Genomic DNA, 19,910 nt, shown 5'->3' with positions numbered 1-19,910 from the left:
ATTTTCTTAAAGTTTCAAGCACCATTTAAACTATTTGTGCAGTAGCAGCCAACAACAACATAAGATGCTACCCTGGCTTTACATTTCAATCTTAATTAAGTGCAGCGTAGCTTGCACGGGGTTCAGTAAAGATACACCCAACTATTTGGTTTTTATAGGAAATGCATTTTGGGTGGTTGTTCCCAAAGTTCAGTGCTGTTAGTACAGTGTGGTGTTTATATTGTAGTGCAGCTTAATGAGTATTAGAGATGAAAGATAGAGAGGGGAGAAGGAGCACTAAGTTAGAGAAGTGCCTACAAAACAAATAACGAGTGAGTGTGTGCTGTTTGGTTTGGCTCATTTGTATGTATATGGCTGAATCAAGAAAACATTCTTTATAAGGAACAGAGGAGAGCCTAATGTGCTGTTTATTGACACATGCACTGAGTTGGTGGTAATAAAAACAAATGAAAGAGTGTAATTAGCTTTCACGTTAACGACGGGGTTTAATGGGTGTTTATTGTCCACGGGGTGGGTTTTAGAAACTTCCCCATAGATTCCCCACGATTCAATTGCCTCCTGTAGTTCTGTTGGAGAAGATTGCATTTTCTGCTTGTGAACAAAGAATGCCTTTGCATTCCAGAGGTAATTTTTAGGAATTTTCTGTTTGCTAAAATAATAGGGAAAATCCTCTAATGGCTTGGAGGACTGCCTTTTTTTGCATGTTACTGCTAGGACAAAAGTCATTCCCTGTATTATGTGTTCTCACACTGTAAGGCTTGCAGAAGGCTTTTGGCCGCTTATTCTGACCCACTGTTTGTTGCAGGACTCAGATTTTTGCCATGGAGCATAAAAACTGACCAAAGTGTCTCCTGGAAAAGCTTCAAGGGATAGCAAATGTGTCACTTACTTCAGTGGCTTGTTTGAGTGATTCCTCACGTTTCCACGAGTTTGTGTCTAATTTGTCATTTGACTTTGTCTGCAAGTTTGTCTCTTAGTCCCTTGGCATTTGAATTTATTTCAAAATTTAAAAGAAGATTTGGATGAAAATCTAAAATTTTAACCTGTGGCTAAAAATACATTGTAATTTCCCAGAATTTCAAATCCATGATCTTGCTATTTTGCCAAATCTCATCTATTCCTGCCTGCCCAAGCATCATCTCTCTGGGGAAAAACACGCATGGTGTATAATTCCTTTTTGGGTTTGGGGTGTTTTTTCCTTCAGAAGGAAGCCAGAAACATACATGAACTGTAAGCACTGTCAAGGATCATTTACAAGTATCAAATCCAAGTATTTTGTCAGTTTAAGTCCAATCCTGTTGTAATCTCTGAGCTCTAGCATAATTTTGGGTTTCATATCTTTGCTAACTGAGCCAAGAGCCTCACAAAGATGAGTGTTCAACCTGTGCATCTCCAGGCCAGAAGTGTTCTTGCTTGTTGTGACCAAGCAATAGAAAGCAACTGTTAATCAGAGGTGCAGAACATCTGGATAACTTCCCAGCTGCTGAGTTGTTCTGTCATTAAGCATCTTCCTGGAGAGCAAGCTTAATGTTTCCTTCAGTAGAATCAGAGAGGGGGTCTGCTGTGTTCATCATTAACATGAGGAAGACAAGGAATTAAGAATAGTGAATTTTTAAATCCTTTAGAAGGAGATTTTGTTCCATCCTCCATTACTTACCCACCTACACTTCAGTGCTACCACAGCAAAGCTCTTCCTGTGCCCTGTTGCATTCCTGTGGTGCAGATTTTCTCAATGAGAAAGCTGTAAAAACAGATGGATCTCACAGGAAAGGATTTAGTAAATCACCTGAGACACATTTCACTGGAAGTGTAAAATAGGAGACCATGACTATTCCTTTTTGTATCTTAATTGGTTTTTGTAAGAAAGTCGTTTTGTCTCCCTTGCAGACAACTTCAGCAGCAGCAAGCAGAACTCGAAGTACATCAAAGAGATGGGCTGTCATCCTATGACTTATCTCAGGTGAAATTGCTCAGATTTTTCTTTTTGTGTCTCTGATCATTTAAGATGTAAAACAACAGCACATTTCGGCAAAACTAAAAGCACATTGTGACTGTCTCTGAATTCCTTTTTGTCAAATACAGCAGAGGGAATCACTTTCCTCTCTGTATCTCAACAGGTGCCTGTTCCAAGTATACCAGCTAATGTTCATGAGGGTGGAAAGTCTGTGGAAAAGCCTGATGCTATCTTCTCCCAAGAGAGAGATCCTAGATTTGCTGAGATGTTTGCTGGAATAACTGCTTGTAAGTGAATGTCCCTGATGTTTAATTTATAATACTGTGTGATAAGCTTGGTTACATGGTGTAGAGCACAGCTTCAAGAGAAAGGAGAGAAACTGCTGCATGGCAGAGAATTTTCTAAGCAGCTTCAGTCTTTGGGGCATTTCCTAGCATTTGTCATTAGTTGGTGTTTCCCCTAAAGATGGTGGAGTAAATTCAAAGAGGTAAGGATGGCTTTAGTGTCACCAGAGCTGCCTGGTTTTGATTCTCTTTTCTTTTCACAGGGACACCTTAGGCAGTGCTCCCAGATGTTAAATATACTGAGCAGAACATTCCATTTCTAAGTGTATATTTTCTTTCCTAAACAGCATAGGTAAATTCATTTCTCTAAATAGGGACATATTTCTCTAAAATAGACAAGAAAGTTACCATATAGTCTTAAGATTGGCTGCAGTTTTTTATCAAATCACCAGCTTTTGTATCAATGTTTTCAGAGTCATGTGCTGCCAGCAATATAATTGTTCTCTGGTCAGTTGAGGCATCTCCAGCCATGCTACCTGGTTGTGAGGAGTCCTTCCTCTTTTTCCCACAACTTTTAAAATTTTCAGTAAGGTCTTTTAAGATTGCTAGGAGTCTCAGGAACAATTTGTTGTTCTGTATTTCTTGGAAATTACTGTGAGGACAGAGTCCTTACTGGTGCCCTCACTGAAGGATTTCCCAGCCTGTTGTAAGAGGTAACAGCCAAATTGTCAGTCAGACAGATGGAGCTGTCCCAAAGCAGCCCCAGCCTGTGCTGCCTGGTGCCCTAACAGACAGAAAACCACTAAGACTTGCAGCTGAAGGCATCATCTGAAATATATCTGCAGGAAACCAGCCAATGCCATGGCTTCTGGAAGAGCTCATTGATTGTTTATTGTTCTTAGCTGTCCTCACTGAAAAAGAGGAATTTTTACATTTGTTTTAAATAAATCAATGTGCAAGTATCATGCAGTGCAGGGAGGAAACAACCCACAGGGTTTGACTGCAGGGGTGTTGGAAGGTGACCTCGCTGTTGGTTTCTTATGTCTGGATTGGCTTTTTCAGTTGGAGAAGACATTGTAATTGCAATATATACTTGATACTCTGTCCCCCTGTTGCTAGGACTGCTCTGCTGTTCCTGTTCATCCTTCTCTGTTTGCTTGAACAGCGGAGTCAACAGCTGGGGCCATAAAGGGGGTCCATTAGAAGGTAGCAAGACTCCAACCCTAAACACCAGAATATGTTTTTCCAAGCAACAGCATCTTGCTTTTTGGCTGCCTTACTGGCTCCTCTTCAGGCAGCTCTCAGCTGTTTGTGGGGAGGGGTGAGGGTTAAGGGTGTCACAAGCTGTGAGGTAGCTGGGAGGTTATGTTCTTGGAAATGCCATTTCTCCTTTCATTCTTATCAATTTACAGGCTGTGCTTTTTTTGGGACATTCTGCCTCTCTGAATTTCTCATGGGAGCTGTGATCAAGGTCTCCTCTGAATGATAAAGGATGGTTCCCAGTCAGGGATGAAGTACCCTGTCCAAAACCAATATTGACAAGCCTGTGTGCTGCCTGCCAGACATTTGCCTTATGTTGATGCCTGATCTTGTCCTGTAAGAACATGGGCTGACACAGGGAGAGTGCTGCTATTAAAATTTCATTAAAAATCCAAAGGTTGGGAGAGGAAGCCTGTCTTCACCAATTCATGCAAGTGATTTGAAGCATGGGATGATGCAGTTCTTAGAGAGGGATTCAGTTAAGAGGCAGAAACATTGGAGATACTGGTCCTGCTGTGGGAAGGGACATCATTGACCAATGGAGTTTATAGAGAAACAGGTAAAATTCACAAAAAAAAACACCTCAACCACAAAAAAAAAAAAAAATCAGTGCTCTATCAAAGGTGAGAGCAGAGAATTGTGTGAAAAATCCTGGGTAGGAATACAGCTGGGAGAGATGTGGGCCAGATTCAGAGGCTGAAGGGCATTCAGGGTAACTCAGGAAGGAGAATTAGCTGCTTGCTATTAGTTTAGCTGTTCCCTTTGTCTTGGCCTCATCCTGTGGCACAGACCCTGGTAGCTGCCATGGCAACTGTGCTCCACTTGAGGAATTCCAGTTCATTTGGGGCACTCTCAATTTTTCTGGTGAGTTGTTCTCAAATATCTAAAGCACCCGCAGGATTTTGGCTCAGTCTCTTCCAGCCCTGAGAGTTTGGTTTCCCTGCAAATGGTGGCCTTAGAAAATGGGGCATCTCTCTCATGCAAGAATGACATTACTGCAGAAAAAGAAAAACTCATCTGTCCTTCTTATCAAAGATATATCAATCCATTCTCAATTCTTCCTGCTATATGCACACCCTCCTCTGCATCTTGTCCCCATTTCTCCCTGTTCTTGTTTTAAAATATGAGAGCAGAGTTTTGCAGCCCAGCCTTGGTTTCTGTGCTGGGCAGTAGACAGCCAGGGAGGAATTTCTACAGATTTCTGCAGAAAGATTACAAAGACAAGCAATGCTAGCTTGCATCAGTGGCATCCACACTCCAAGGTTCCTGTGAGGGAATTTGAGGTGACTTTTTTCTTTTGAGAGGCAAGCTTAGGTTCTTGTTAGGAACATAATGTAAGAACAACTTAGGTAACAGGGAAGAGCTGCTGTGTGTTGGAGGCCTTTGGTGAGTCACACTCAGGAGGTCTCTAAAAGCTGGGGAAAGCTAAAAAAAAATTTAAACGCCTAAAAAATACTTCTGTTACTTGTGAGTTGAGTGGGCCTTTTGTCCGAGAGAGCATCTTGTGAAATGAGTGGGAATCTGCAAAGAGCAGAGAGGAAAATGAGGGGGCAGACTTGATTTCTAGGCCTGTCAAGTACCTGGCAACATATGGGTGCAAAACCATCAGTGAGTTGCACTTGGAGAGGAGATGGAGAAGGTGATTAAAGGGTGGTGTAGCAGACCTGTAAATTATTTTAAGGGAAGCAGTAGTAAGATTTCCCTGAGCTTTGGACTTATCCAGTACCAGAAAATTAAATTAAGGGACCAAATGGTGCTGTTCACCCAGTCTTGTTTCATTCAGTTAGAGATTGATCTCCAGTTGCCACTTTAAGGGTAAACTGTAAAAGTTAATGGCATCTCTTTGTGCAATTTATTCACTACACTCATTTGTCTTCCACCCCTCTGGGGTACTTCTATCCTACTTCATTGTTCCCCATTCTATTTCATGGTTCCTCATTGTGTTGCATGGCTCCCCATTCTATTTCATGGCTCCCCATTCTATTTCATGACTCCCCCAAGCCACATGAGGACAGCAAATTCCACAATAGACCTGTGTTTTGCCTTGCCATAGCTCAGGTGTGCAAGTCTTGTGACACTCAGGAGCAAAGTGTCACCTGGGATGCAGGTGGGGTTGGAAGTTGTCACCCCAACATCAGCAGGCAGTGCCACCAGACATTGGAGCTAATGTGTTCCACAGGGCTTCTTCATGAAGCTTGAAGAAGGGAAGAAAGCATACATTGCAATTGTCTTTAAATATTTTTTCTTTCATTTATCTCACCCCCTAAATTAATTATTTTTCTGTGATGTGTTTTTCTCTTGCAGCAGATAAAAAAATGATGGCCTCTGCATCCACAGCAGGGAACCAGCAGCTTTACTCCCAGGGAAGCCCATTTCAGCCAGGACACTCGGGAAAGACTTTCAGGTATTTGGTGCAGATCCTGAATGTGTCAGTCCCTGTCTGAGAGGGGGAACTGTCCCCTGCAGCACTGTGGAAACAAAACCAGCCCAGGGTGCAAGAGCTTCCTTTACATGAATGAATTTTGCTTTGTGTACACTTCACTGCTGGTGGTCTTTCAGCATTTTGGCTGGGCTTACAAGCTGAGATGATTTGGGTGTCTCTCTTAAAAATATTGGCTGGTAAGTAGGATGTTGCAATTGGAAAAAAGCTAAGGAGCAGCAACAAATTCTGTAGGGAAATAACTCTGAGAGGTGACAGGACAGGGTGAGAAATCTGAGGAACATTCAGCCAAGCTGGGAGGGCAAAGATTTGTTTTGCACTTCAGTTGTCACTGCTCCTGCTGAAGGACATTGATGTGGGTACCCAAGGGAACAGAGGGATGCTGCATCCATAGTCCCAGGTGAGGACTGGGACAGGGGCATCAACACTTTTCTAAGGCAGCTTCCAAATAAATGTAAGGTGGTGGTCTGGAATGTTCCAAGGCATTTTTGAGTTCTTCTAAGTGTGTGTCATTGCCTACCAGCTGGCAATACCGGTTCCAGTTGCTTTTGGAGAGTGTGGTAGCAGCAATCATGTTGACCTTAGTGCCTTGTGGTATCACCACTGTCTTACTGGAGTTCCATTCTCCTGTTCAAGCCAGCCAAGGCTGTGAAACTGAAGGATCAGCCACTCAGAACCTGCCAGTTCCTCGAACTGGAAAACATTGGCAAACACTGATTTTATTTAAACCAATGTGTTCTTAAAGTCATAATTGCTAATAATCTCAGTGAAGAGAAATAAGATCCCTTTGAGTGTGTTTTGTCAAATTAAAATCAAGTATAACTTGGGGAGATATGAGAGTAAATTAAAATGTCTTTTAATTGGATATTGTGTATTACTGGGTGACTGACTTACCATCTGGGGGTTTGGCTTGTGTTCTGTTCATTTCCTTTGCTAATTCCTGATGTTTAACTGCAGCTTTTCTCCTACTGCTCTTCTATTACACCAAGTAATGGCTTGCATTTCTGCCAGCACTTCCACCCTCAGTGCACTGTCCTCTGTATAATCTCCAGCCTGGCACATTCAGTCACTGAGCCTGAGCAGCCTCTAGGCACTGCTCTGCAGAAATCTGCTTTCAAAGTGCAGTTCCAGATACAGCCCAAGCTCCTTAGGTGATGGGCCTTGCCAGTCCAGCTGAGAGGTGTTGGCAGTGGGGCCAGCCCTCCCCAGCAGCTGCTGTGTGCTCCAGCCAGATTTAGATGGACTTTCTGGTCTACATTTCCCTCTTTGGAGACTCTGTGATAGTACAAAATAAAAATAAAACAGATTTTTTTTTTTTTAGAAATTAGAAAACTCTACAAAGAATTTCTGAACATACACTTTGCTTTTAGGCAGTAAGAAATTCAGAATAACAACTCCCATATTCACATGCCTGCCATGTTTTGCTTGCACTCTGGGAGGGATTCTGTCAGCCTTTTCCAAGGATTCAGATTCCTGCTTTTCTCTCTGCTCAGCCTTGTTTACTTCTTTTCCCAATCTGCGTTCTTCTCTCTCTGTAAGATTGTGAAAATAAACAATAGGGATGGGAGAAAAGAACAAGCTGTTTCAGTGGATCCACAAAAGTGGTTTTGTGTGCTGTCTTCATTTCTATTCATTTATATATGACATGTAAAAAATATGGTTTTATATATAAAAGTACAGTCACAATGTGTAGTTGTGTAGATTCCATTGCTCAAGACTTCCATGACAATAAAATGGTGAAGTGGAGCACTTGCTTCATATAATTTTTCTTATAATTAATTTCTGGTATTTCTTTGTAGTGAAAATCAGTAAGTAGGAAACAGCCAACATAGAAAAAAGGTCCTTAAAAATACTATTTTTTATTATTATTAATGTTCCAAATTTACTAAATGAGTTTAACTTCCCGTCTTGATTATTGTTTTGCTTGGGTATATAACTGCCTATTCTTCTTTAGCATCAGTTGGTGAAAAACGGAATTAAAAGCCCCTATTTTTAATATGTAGCACATAATTCTTCATTTCCTCGGCAGGAAACAAGGAAGTGCTTATAAGTATCATCTTTTGTGCCCATCTTAATTTAGAATGGCTTTTGAGGAAATGCTTAAATACTGTTGACTTTTAGCACAAAACTGTGCTGAAGTACCTGCAGTACTCTCTGCAAGCCGGATTTTTTATGCATTAAATGTTAAATTGGTGTGAGGCTAAGTGTGTATGCACCATGTGTGGGACTGTATTTATTCTTAGAAGCCCTTTCCAAGAGATTACTGAAGTCTAATTCAAAATAATTTTGCCTGCTGTGTCTATTAGGACTGACATTTAGAATGCCAGTATGTTTCATAGTTTTGTGACGATTCTCACTCATTTTTCTTACCAAGACAGACTGAATAATTATCTTTAATGTATTGTCAGTATTTCTTTATCCGAGATACAATCTGTGCATTGAGACTAGGCCCTACAAATGAGGCTCTGTGTGTGTTTGAACCCTTAGTTCATCTGTGGTGCACGTGCCTGGTGTCAACGACATCCAGTCCTCCTCCTCAACGGGGCAGAACCTGACGCAGATATCGCGGCAGCTCAACCAGGGCCAGGTGGCCTGGACGGGAAACCGCCCACCCTTTCCAGGACAGGTACTCATTCTGGTCCTTTATTTCCTTGGCATCTCTGTGCTTTTTACAGAAGTGTTAGTAAACCCATTTATGATTTTAGGATAATTAATTTGTGGTTGGGGCAGAGGTGTGGCAGTGTGAGCAGCCCCGTGAGTAGCTGCTCTTGGTTTGGGGTGGTGGTCACTGAGGTGGCAGGGGCTGCACTGACCCAAACCCCACTGGAAGTTCTTGTCCTGCATTTGTTTTGTGTGTACACTGGATGAAGGAAGAAGGACAGATCTTCTGCTGTAGTATTAAACCTGTGAATGTAATCTGTTTGGGCCAGGACCTTGCACCCAGCAGTGTTAGCCACCATTATCAGGGTGGGCAGAAGGGGCAGGTGCAAACCCAGGCATGGATTGGGAGCAGAGGCTGCTCAGCCTGGTGACTCTCTGTTAGCACTGCTCAGTGTGGCTCACACTGCTGTGTGCTGGAGGAAACAGCACATACCTCCATCAGATGCACCATGCTTTCGCCCAAAAATCACCTCTTGTTCTGTGTAACTGTTAAAAATGGTTCAAAACTCTATCAAAAGACAAATAATATTAGATTAATTTGATCTTAATAATGCTGCTCTTAATCCCTCTGAGTTCTCATTGTTTGGCAGGCTGGAACGGCATGCTGGAGTGATCACTAAATGAATTTCCAATAAGTGAATTGTTTCCACATTAATCACTGATTATTCCCAGCCCCCAAAGTGTCATGGTTCTGTGTCACACCTGGTTAATGAAATCCAGTCACAACATTTCTTCAAATTATATGGAAGGTGCTGAAAATGACTAAAACAAATTACTCATCCCTCTTACTGTACAAATTCTCTCCAAGTCAACCGAGTTTGGATGTGAGTGTAAGGAAATTGGAATTATTTCTTCATCTTAAATAAAGTAAGATGTAGCTAAACCTTGCAAAAGTGACGTGCTGAACTCTCACTGCCATTGTGGAGACCTTCAGAAATGTACAATTTCTTAGCTTGGAACTGAACTGAAGACTTAATAGCATCTTCCACGTGTTATATGCCTCTTGGGATCTCTTTTGCTCCCCCAGCTCCCCTGCATTAGCTTTGAAACTTCTTTGGCCTTTAGTCCCAAGCACTGGAGACTGTGGTCATCTGAGACCTGCATGTGTCCATGCTGATAACTGATTTCACTGTGGCACTGCAAAATCAACACACCTAGAAAATAAAGATGAACTCTTCATACCTTTGAGTTTGAGATTAATCCTCATAATAGCAGTAAAAGAAATCCTGGTTTTCCAAATAGCCCTGATACAGAGTACCTGTGAGCTAATCAGCAGGAGAGCTGTAGGTGTTGGTTTATAGTCTGTTGTATTCCTTCTGCAGCAGTAACCTGGCTTGGACAGGAATGAAATACAGCTGAGACAGGAGAAATGTCCCTGTTGGCATCCACAGGGTTTATTTAGTCTTTGCTTTATGTTGTAAAAAGTGATTCTGCTGTGCTGTTCCCCAACAATAAAACTTTTTCCTTCTTTTATGCTTTGTTCCTCAGCAAATTCCATCTCAGTCTGGCAAGGCTCAGTCATCTCCCTTTGGCATTGGAACAAGTCATACCTACCCAGCTGACCCATCATCCTACAGCCCCCTGTCCAGCCCAGCCACCTCTTCTCCAAGTGGGAATGCCTACTCCAGCTTGGCAAACCGAGGGGCAGGCTTTGGTGAGTTTTAAATGGTGTAATGCAGAAATGCATGTAGAAATGAAACTCTTCAGCATTAACCATTAACTTCATTGATGGTTATCATCTTTTATTAATGGTTAATCATCTTCCAATATTTAATCAGTAAAAATTGGTTTTTATTGTTATTTTGGTGGGTCAGTTGGGAAGCCCATGTGGTGAAAGGGTTTTGCTTTCTGCTGCTGAGTAGAGAGGACAGAACTGACCTATTCCCTCCATGCTCCATCTCCTCTACATCCAACACACTTCAGAATATTGTCATTTTATGGTATGAGGGGACATTTTTTTCCCCCAGTAAATGGTGTCCTGAAAAAATCAAAATTTGTTTTTATGACTAGTAACTATCCTCCCAAATTGTGGTCAACTGGTAAAATATGCTTTTTTTTCCATTTTTTATCTTCGTCATAGTGGTATCCCCTTGCACTGAGATTGCACGTTGTAGTTTGGCTGCAAATGGGATTTATTTTGTACCCCCAGTGCTACCAACCTAATCAGAGTAGGTGCCATGTTTTGAAATGGTTTTCTTTTCCCATTATGTGCTAATTTGGTGGCTTTTAGACTGTGACCCAGTAGGTAACCCCTTGATAAGTTTCTGCGCTTCACCAGAAGAATAATCAAGAGTAAAATATATCATGGATTCCATGAAAAATGTCCGAGGGTGATAATAATGTGCAATCCCAAAAGGCACAGGTGGCAGTGTGCTGATGTGTGTTGTGTGCTCCTGTCCCTGAGGAACAGACCTGGCACAGACCTGTGCCTAGAAAAAGGACATTGGGATGGAGCTCTTCCCACACAGCTTATTCCTCCCTCCATTTCCATTTCCACCAGGCATTGTACATTTGTTTATGAGACAGCCTTGTATTTCAGGCTTAAGCTACTTGGCAAGAACCCTTTCACTTAATGAGAAACATCTCCTGACCTACATCAGTTTGGGTGCTATTAATAACCCAGCCCTGACGGAGACGAGCGGCTTCGAGCGCCGGCTGGCAGGAGCTGCTCTGCTGAAAAGAGGCATCATTTGCTTCACTCACTTAATTTCAATGTGTTGTTCTGAGGGGAAGTAAAACAAAACAAACTTGCAGCTTGCTTTTAAAGGGGAACTTAGATGTATTTTATTTTGGCTCTTAAAATGTCTGCAGGGGTTTTAGAGTCAGCTGAATTACTGGTTGTGGTAATGTCAGTGAGGGAAGAACTGTAATCATCTACTTGAGTTGTGATAGAAATGCATCACTGCAGCCTGTTTACTTTCCTGTAAAACCTTCCCTTTATCTGTTTTGCATGGCTTAGTATGGTGGCCAGAGGAATTGGGTTAAATATGTGTGTCTGTATTTTCTGAAGTCATGACTGTGAGTAGTGGCTGATTTGACATGACTGAGCCTGGCTATCAAAGTCTTGGCATAGCACAGGTGTGGAAGTTTGGCACAGGAAATTTGGCACCCTTGGCAGAGGATGCTGGTGATCAGGAGGAACCAGACATGCACAGCTTGATCCTCTGCTGTGAGAGGGAAACAGGCAAAAATAGCTGGAGCACTTATAGAGAAAAACATTACCAAGAAAAAAGAGGAAGAACTATTTGGAGGAAGAGCATAAGCCTGGTGGCAAGCTTTCTAAAATGCTAGTTCTTAGAAGGAGATACTGTAACTAAGGAATGGAAAATGATCCAAAAATATTATAATTCAGTGGCAGTCTGTAGAAATGCAGGGTAAAATGAGTCCAGCTTAAGTGTTACTGTACTCATGAAAAATGTATGTGTAATAGGTAACCAAATTAAAGTGTGGCAACATGCTTTTTTTCTGGTGGACCATTTAGAAGAAATTAATCTCCTTGAAATCATCATTTAAACTGTATTTACAATGAAGCCTTACTATTCATGCTACTCTGTGAAATGTAAATGGCATGAGACTTTTAGGAAAGTATCACCATATTGACAGGATAATAATTTGTTATGAATTGCATATTAAGTAAATCACTTTGCAGATGTATCACTGGAGGACAGGACAGTCCAGCAATGCCTGTATTTAATCAGCAAGTCTGTTGTCTGTTGATCATATTGTTTCTACATCTGCTTAAAAAAATCCTGGATCTGCTTACATGCTTCTTAGATGAGTACCAAAATGTGCAGCCACTGCTCCACAAAAATTCAGTGTTTTGAAGAGAAACAGCATTCAGATGGTGAAGTTTGGTTTTTAAGTTAAATGAAAAATAGTCCTAATTGATTAAAAAATTATGGGCTTGAAAATTGTCTTGCAGTGCCTGGCTCACTGTGCATTTTGCCCTGGGCAGTTCATGGCTGTGCAGCCATGGCTCTGAGCTTTGCTCTGGAGCTGAAACACCCTCCAGCTTCCTCCTGGCAGGGCTGGTGCCACCCAGGGCCTTTCTCCAAGGCTCCTTTGCAAATCCAGCAGTGGTGGATGCTGTCCCAGAGCAGGCAGGTGTTTTGGAGGAGCTGCTCCCTGACTTGTGCCTTTTCTTTCAGCTGAAGGCGGCCAGAGCAGCGGGCAGTTCCAGGGCAGACCGTCCGAGGTGTGGTCGCAGTGGCAGAGCCAGCACCACAACCAGCAGAGCAGCGACCAGCACTCCCACCCACAGCCCAACCAGACCGAGGTGTTCCAGGTGAGCCCAGGGTCCCTCTGATCACATCTCAGTCTGAGTTAGAGCTGTGGCCCTTGAGGATCAGGTGCAGCGGGGCCTGCAGCCCTTCCCTGCTGCTGCCACAGCCCTGCACTGCTCCCAGCTGCCCTTAGCACTGAGGTGGTTTGGGTTTCTGCCTCACAGCAGCATCTTTGCTGATGTAGAATGCTGCTTTCTCTTCTCTTTGCACCCTATACTTTGAGCTTCCATCTTTTGCAGAGAACCCATGAAGTATTCCCAAGTGGAGTGTCTTTCTTATCGTGGTGCTTGCCTCTGGCATCTCAAGTTCAATTAGATATCAATGTCATTCTCTTTGACAGTTCAAGCAGGAAAGGAGTCTGATAATGCACAGAAGATAGTGGACAATATTTTTTTAAGGTTAAAACCAGGCAGATATCAGACAGGGGGTAAACAATAATCTTCAGCTATCTAATTAACTATAATTCTGAGTCTTGGCTACACATAGCAAAGTCCTACTATAGAGTAGGACTTCATAAGTTGACTAATAACACATCTGTCCTTGTATAACTCGTTTTTAAATTAGATGAAGGAGACAGTTTACAAGAAAACAATGCAGATAAATGCAGGAATGACAGTTCAAGCCCCAAGCAAGGTTTAAAAGTGGGGCACCTCCTTGTCTTTTGGAAAGTGAATTCACCTGCAAGACTGGGCTCGTGTGCAAGAACGCTGCAGAATAGCTGTGAGAATATTCCTGTGTGGATGAACCATTGCTTTCACACAAGATCAAACAACAGCCCTTCATCTGGAATAACTGCCTGTCTGTGTGCTCTTAGCCCAGGGCCCAGGCAAGATTGGTCTGTGGCATCTCTTTGTGTTAGCAGAGGTTAATTGCTATCCAAGAGGATATTCAGGGTAATTCCAGTGGAGCTGATGGCAGCATGGTTTGATGGCCAGCAGAGACATGGGGCTCCAAGCAGTGTCTTGCTTGTTTCTTAACAAACTTCTCATGAAATTAGTGGAAAGGAAGACCATGGGATAAAAGGAGAGCTGGGCTCATCTGCAGAGCTTTGGAGGTGACCATGTGTTTGGAGGAAATTAGGGAAATAGCTGGATGGGATAAGAAACTTGGATGAGTTTAAAGGAGAAGTTAAAGCCAAGAAGTTGCTTGGCTTGTGCCCAAAGTCAGCCCTGGCTTAGCTGGGCTTAGGGAGAGAGGCAGACTCAAGAGGAGACCTTGCTGCATCTGTGCCTGAGGAGACTTTGCCACAGAGGTCCCAGCAGCAGAAATGCCTTCAGAGATGGAAATGGACACAGGAGGGAGCAGCTACAGCTTCCCTTTGGCTGGGAGAGAGTGTGGGAAAACATCAGATAAGTCCAAGTTTTGGTCAGAAGACGAAGGCTGACCCTGGCAGCTCAGACACTGCTAGCTATGTTCAGAGTCTCTCTCACCACATTGGCAAGGATGCTGTGAAGATTTTGGATGGATTTTAATCAGTTTTTATTTTGGAGGAACTTCCCAGTACGCAGCAGCTCTCAGTTCTTTCACAGAGCAGATCCCTTTAGCTTTCTTACTTGTGTTTTGGTTTTGTTTTATTGTGAGGATACTGAGCCATCCCTGGCAAGACTTGGCTTTGTGGTAAGAGTTTATTATTGTACAGACTGACAGGAAAGGCAAGTGTAAACTCTGGTTTTCCCAGCAAGGGCTATCTTCTCCCTGTGGCTGCAGTCTCCAGCTGAGAGGAAAGGTTGAGTGTTTTTTGAAGCCTCCTGCAGAGTCCTCACTTGGCTCAAGACACGTGAGAGCAATTACCACGAAATCCCATTTCTCCTGAGATGTTCCTGCTATTCCCTCTGCCTCTGTACATCCATGAAGGCAGCTTGGGCACCTTGTTCCCTGGGGTGATGTTAGTCCTGAGTGTTCCACAGAGCAGTGTTCACCTAGAAGGTGCTGGTGGGAAGTGAGACCTTGCCCAAACCCATCCTGACACAGCTGCAGCTCCAGTGTGTGAGATATTGTACACTCCCCATGCAGTGAAGCCAGAGAGTTTGCTTCTCTCCACGTGTAGCTCCCATTCTAGGGCAGTTATTTCAGTCTGGGAGGAAAAGATGTTTTATTTCAAAAGAGCAAAATTTCTGCCCTGCAGAAGTCCCACTTTTTGTTCAGAAACACTCCAGCAAACCGTAAGTAGCACATAAACCTTAGCCCAGCCCTCTGCACAGGTCTGGTTTTCACCTTATTTATCTAAACTTGGCCTTTTCTGGTTTTACGCTGGGAAGATGAACAGGAAGCAGTTTGTGTCTGGATAATGTGTTGGCAAGTGAGACTTGACTTTGATTTTTCCTTATCGTGCAGGACATGCTGCCGATGCCTGGGGATCCCACACAGGGTACTGGCAATTACAACATTGAAGATTTTGCTGACCTGGGCATGTTTCCACCATTTTCTGAGTAGCTTGCGAAGCAGAAATGGAAGTTCTTCTTCTCCAAGGCCATTTCAGTGTAATTTTGGCGCTGCTTTTTCTGTGTTGCATTTCTGTAGAAGCTACTAAACCAGAAGACACATTTCTCACGTTTCAAATAGTGGTGTAGGGCTTGCTCTCTCCTCCTTGGGGTGCACCAGTGCCAACAGAGGAGCTCCAGCACTTGTTAGTGTTCATTGACAGCTCCATTTTTTTTTTTTTATTGTCATCTACCTCAGAGATAAAAATTTTGCTTGTTTTTAAAAAGAAAAATCTCTGAGTCTCAAATATTTGAATGTGAATGATGCATAATATTTCCTTTGAATGGTAATTTTTCAATAGATAACAAAGTAACAAAGACTAACAGAGAAAAGGTAAGGTCATGTCTCGTTACAGTGCCTACCGCTCAATTTCGATGCCTTGCTTTAAGCTTAAGTTTTTTGAAGCAGACACAATATTCTGTTTTCTTTGGTTCTTGTAGGTTTTAGGTCACTTTAAATGTTGAGATTAAGCAACATAATGTAGGCCTCTCTCTACCAGAAGATTCAGCTCTGCCTTTTCTAACTTAAACTTGAATGTGTGTACATTTTGGTACTTTATGTATATCTTGTGCTGTATGAAGTGATTTCCTGTACTGGTTTCTTTTGCCTTTACAAAGGGTCCATTCTGGAGTGTACTGGAAAGGTTGATGATGTATGTGAAGGGTTTGAATATCGTGGGAGTCTCCATCACTTCACATAGGTGTTCTTACTTTTAATTCAGGTGGTTCTCTATTCAGAACAAACATTTACTTACATAAGCTATTAGTCTGGTTTTGCACTGAATTGAGGCCTATAACCTTGTACATTTCTCACTGGCTGCTTTAATTATTATTGTTCTTGCTTTCCCAAAAATATTGCCTCTTAAAAGATGACTGTAAACACATTGAGATTGCATTTTCTATATTAGCTGCATTTCCTTTCTGTGAAGTAGTTTTTATACTGTGAAACCTCACATTTTAACAGTGGAAGGTGGTGGCCTGTTACTAGGAAATCGTTCAAACTCATTTGCTGCAAGCAGTGAGATGGTTTTGTAGTGTATAATTTTTTTAAAGTGAGTTGGTAATAGATATTGATTGGACTATTGTCCACTGCATACACAGTGATAACTTGAATTTTTGCTTGGATTCCCAAGCAAATGCTTCTGTTAACCCTGTTCTGTTAAAAATGGGATTTTCAGCATACCAGGTTTGTTGAGGACTCTTGACTGCTCTGAATGCTGTATGCTTTTCCAGAGAGGTAAGTTAATCACCTTCCTCTTGGGCGAGTCACCTGCCATGTATCTTCATGAGAGATGTGGTAGGAATCTTTTTGTTCAGTATTTCATGTGCATGATGAGTTACAGAGGTTGGATTGTAAGGATTTTATGCTGATCATTTCTTCTGGGATGGGTGCACACAGAATCACTCACAAAGCCCCAAGTTCCTGCATGCAGGTTGCTCATAACCTCTGAGGTTGGGTGCAGAGGAGGAAGGAGCAGCTTCCCTGAGCTTTTGGACATTCAGGGGCCATCAAGGACCTGGGAAGAGCAGCCCCAGATCCAGAAGATCTCAGTGTGTGCAGCCATTCTTAGACTTCACAGGATTGAGCTCTGCCTTCCCATAGCCCCTCTCGAATTCTGGGGTGTGTCTGAGTGGGGACAGGGTGCTCATCAGCACAGTCCATATTTCGGGGTGAGGTCCTGGGGGGCAGGCAGGCCCTGCTCTGGCCAGGCAGGGTTCAGGTGAGCCTGGCCTGGGACAGGGCTGGCACTGCTGTGGCTGTCCCAGCCTCTCCCAGATCAGCATGTCGTGTTCAGTAGCCAGGAAGAGTCCTCCTTTCTATTTCTCTCACTAAATCTGGGACCAATCTCTTACCCCATGTGCAAGTGGGGCTAGGGAGTCTTTTTTTTTTTTTAGGACAGTTTTGTATACCTCTAGATGAGGTACTGGAGAGGCCTCAGATCTCCTGGTCTGCACTTGCCTCGCCAAATCACACTGAGAACAAACAAAAATCTTCCTATCTCTTCTCCCCCAGAGATCTGGAAAATACCATCTTAGGTGAGCAAGCCATGTGCTTATGCACTTTGCTTTTAAATACATGGATGTTTATTCTCTTGGAGCCCTTTCCCCTCATGCTGCTCAAATGAATGAGTGCTCATGGAATTGGAGAGGCAAAGGAATTTCTGCTGTGAAGTTCACTGGTGTCTCTAACAGGTGTCTGGGTGCTGCACCAGTAATGAGGTGCTCATTTTCTGTGCAGGGTTTTGAAAGGGGCTGCTTATGAGGGAAGGAGCAGTAGGTGAGCAGTTTGTGTCTCTCCACAGAAGATGCTTGACATGATAAATGTCAGTTCTTCTGAAATTTTTATAAATTTTTCCATAAAGTGAATAATGAATTCAGCTAAAAAGTGCTGTTCCTGTGTTTTATTTTACCCACCAAACTGCTCTGAGTATATTTATAGTTTATTTTACTTCCTGAATTCAATTTAAAAATAAGGTTTTAAAAGTCATTTTCTTTCTCCTGGCATCAGCAATGATAACTTCCTCAGTGTGCTGTGGGTTTTTTACTACTGAAGAAGGCTTCCCATGTACAGATTTTGGTTGTGCAGTTCAAAGTGCACTGTTAGATGAAATTTAAGCACATCTCTCTTGTTTTTTTGAAGTCAGTATGCCTGAGGGATCAGAGCATGGACTGCTCCTCACCTTGTGGGCTCCTTCCTGGTTGGGGAAGGTGATGGCTGCTCTGTCCAGCCAGGGCAGTGTGGGCAGTGCCAGCTTTGGGTTTTCCCTGTCAGCTGTTTCTGTTGTGCCATCCTGAGCCAGCTCTTTACTCTTGGCATTTCCACCCTTGCCCTGCTCCTCTGCCATTCCTGGCCCCCCATCTCCCCCAGCCCAGGTGGGAGGTGTTGGGCTGCCATTCCCAGCCACGAGGAGGGAGCAATCCTTGAGTTTGGCAACTTGGTGCTTCTGAGGCAGAACTGCTGCAGGAGAGGCTTTGCTGCAGGAGAGGCTTTGCTGCAGGAGAGGCTCTGCCCTGCCCCTCTGTGTCCTGCCTGCTCCTCCCCAAGAGCCCCCAGGTGCTGTGGCTGACAGAGCTGTGTAGCCTTGGCTGTGCTGTATCTTGTGTTTCCTTACTTAGCTTACCCTGTAGCTGCAGTTATAAGGTGCATTGGGAATGCTGATGTTTTTATTACATGCTCTCAGTGTAGCTTTGTTGGCACTTTGGCTTCCAATTTCCAGAATTTCATAGGTGGTGGATTTCTCATTCCTTTTGTGGATTTTTTTCTAAGCTGGAAATAAAGCTGTGATTTCTGATTGAACTGTTGCAAACACAGTGTTTCTTGAAACTGAATTTTCTGGATTTTAAACTCATGGAGCAGGAAACTGCAAATAGTGATGGTCTGGGTGAGTTATTTCAAGGAGCAGACATGTAGACTTGAGACAGTTTTAGATACTAAAATATTTATATTCATTTATTCAAAACAATCCAAGACTCCATCACATTACTTGTACAAGTGCTACTGGCAGTACCTACAGTGATGCTTTAACCAGATAGTTCCATTTGTAGCTTTGTTGCCTTTTCTTTTCTTTTGAAGTACAGTATGAAACTGTAAATACTTCTTGCAGAACTGCCTTTTTAACTCTTAATTACTTTTGGCACAGTGTTAAATAGTGTTGGATTTACCCAATTGCTATGACATATATTTTTATACATAGGTGTACTCTTTTTTCAAGAATAATACAGCCATTTTGTCATTAATGCCTTATTGGTGTCATACTGCTGTTGCTCTTTGTTTGCAAGGTATCGAGTGGACTAATTTCTAGTTCAGATATTTTCACTTTTCCTGGCAGTGCTCAAGTTTGGCTTCAGGTGATTTTTGTCAGAGCCCCATTTTTCACAGTTGTTAACTGTGAGAAGAAGAGAATGTGGGCTTGGGCTTGTTGCTGATAATGGAGCAAAGAAAAGGTGATGGCATCTAATTGTCTTTAAAAGGTCAGACTTCTCCTACTCTAAACCAGAGTGCATTTCATGAAACTGATTACTGTGGGCACTGATTACTTTGTGTAGATTAATGGTCTTTTAAAAAGAAAGGAAAAGGAAAAAAAAAAAGGAAACAACTCCAAAAATGAGCTTCTGTCATTGTTAGGCACTTGGTTACGTATCTGTTTAAACTCTTCATATTGATGTGAAATTGTGCTGTGGATAAAGTGTATTTTGTACTTCTGAATGTTCTATATTTATGACTAACAAGTACAGAATCAGTTGTGTGTATGTATAACTAATAACTGCCTTTTTAAATTTCATTAAAATAAAAATGTCATGAGCTGTTGTTAATTCCTGTCTTTCTGTAAATAAACAAAATGTGCTTTTGGAAATTGTCAAGTAAGAAATAACCCTGAATTTTAAGATCCATGCCAAAAATCAGAAGATGAGGCATTGATCTTTGTCTTTGAAATCTCCTCCAGTGCTGTGTGGTTGGGGACAGGATGTTCCTCTTTTATCTGCCTTGTAAAGGCTGTCCAGAGGGAGCAGGAGAGGAATGATAGTTTGAGAGCTCAACTTTTAAAA

At 42.5% G+C, this 19,910-nt stretch overlaps 1 protein-coding gene across 3 annotated transcripts in view; it reads left to right on the top strand.

Moving 5' to 3' along the window:
- ARNT2 (aryl hydrocarbon receptor nuclear translocator 2) overlaps positions 1 to 19,676 on the top strand; it is a 94,106-nt gene extending 74,430 nt beyond the window's left edge. For all 3 annotated transcript variants that reach the window (XM_064721864.1, XM_064721866.1, XM_064721865.1), the window contains 7 exons: positions 1,888 to 1,960; positions 2,118 to 2,241; positions 5,803 to 5,902; positions 8,426 to 8,564; positions 10,088 to 10,253; positions 12,748 to 12,884; positions 15,217 to 19,676. In XM_064721864.1, the coding sequence (XP_064577934.1) occupies positions 1,888 to 1,960; positions 2,118 to 2,241; positions 5,803 to 5,902; positions 8,426 to 8,564; positions 10,088 to 10,253; positions 12,748 to 12,884; positions 15,217 to 15,315 (838 nt within the window). In that variant the 3' untranslated portion in view covers positions 15,316 to 19,676. The remainder of the gene's footprint in view (positions 1 to 1,887; positions 1,961 to 2,117; positions 2,242 to 5,802; positions 5,903 to 8,425; positions 8,565 to 10,087; positions 10,254 to 12,747; positions 12,885 to 15,216) is intronic.
- Positions 19,677 to 19,910: the final 234 nt, after the last annotated feature.

Source organism: Zonotrichia leucophrys, chromosome 10, assembly GCF_028769735.1.
Source record: "Zonotrichia leucophrys gambelii isolate GWCS_2022_RI chromosome 10, RI_Zleu_2.0, whole genome shotgun sequence".
NCBI lineage: Eukaryota > Metazoa > Chordata > Aves > Passeriformes > Passerellidae > Zonotrichia > Zonotrichia leucophrys.
The sequence above is the reverse complement of the archived record's forward strand: the minus strand, read 5'-3'. Positions and strand labels throughout refer to the sequence as shown.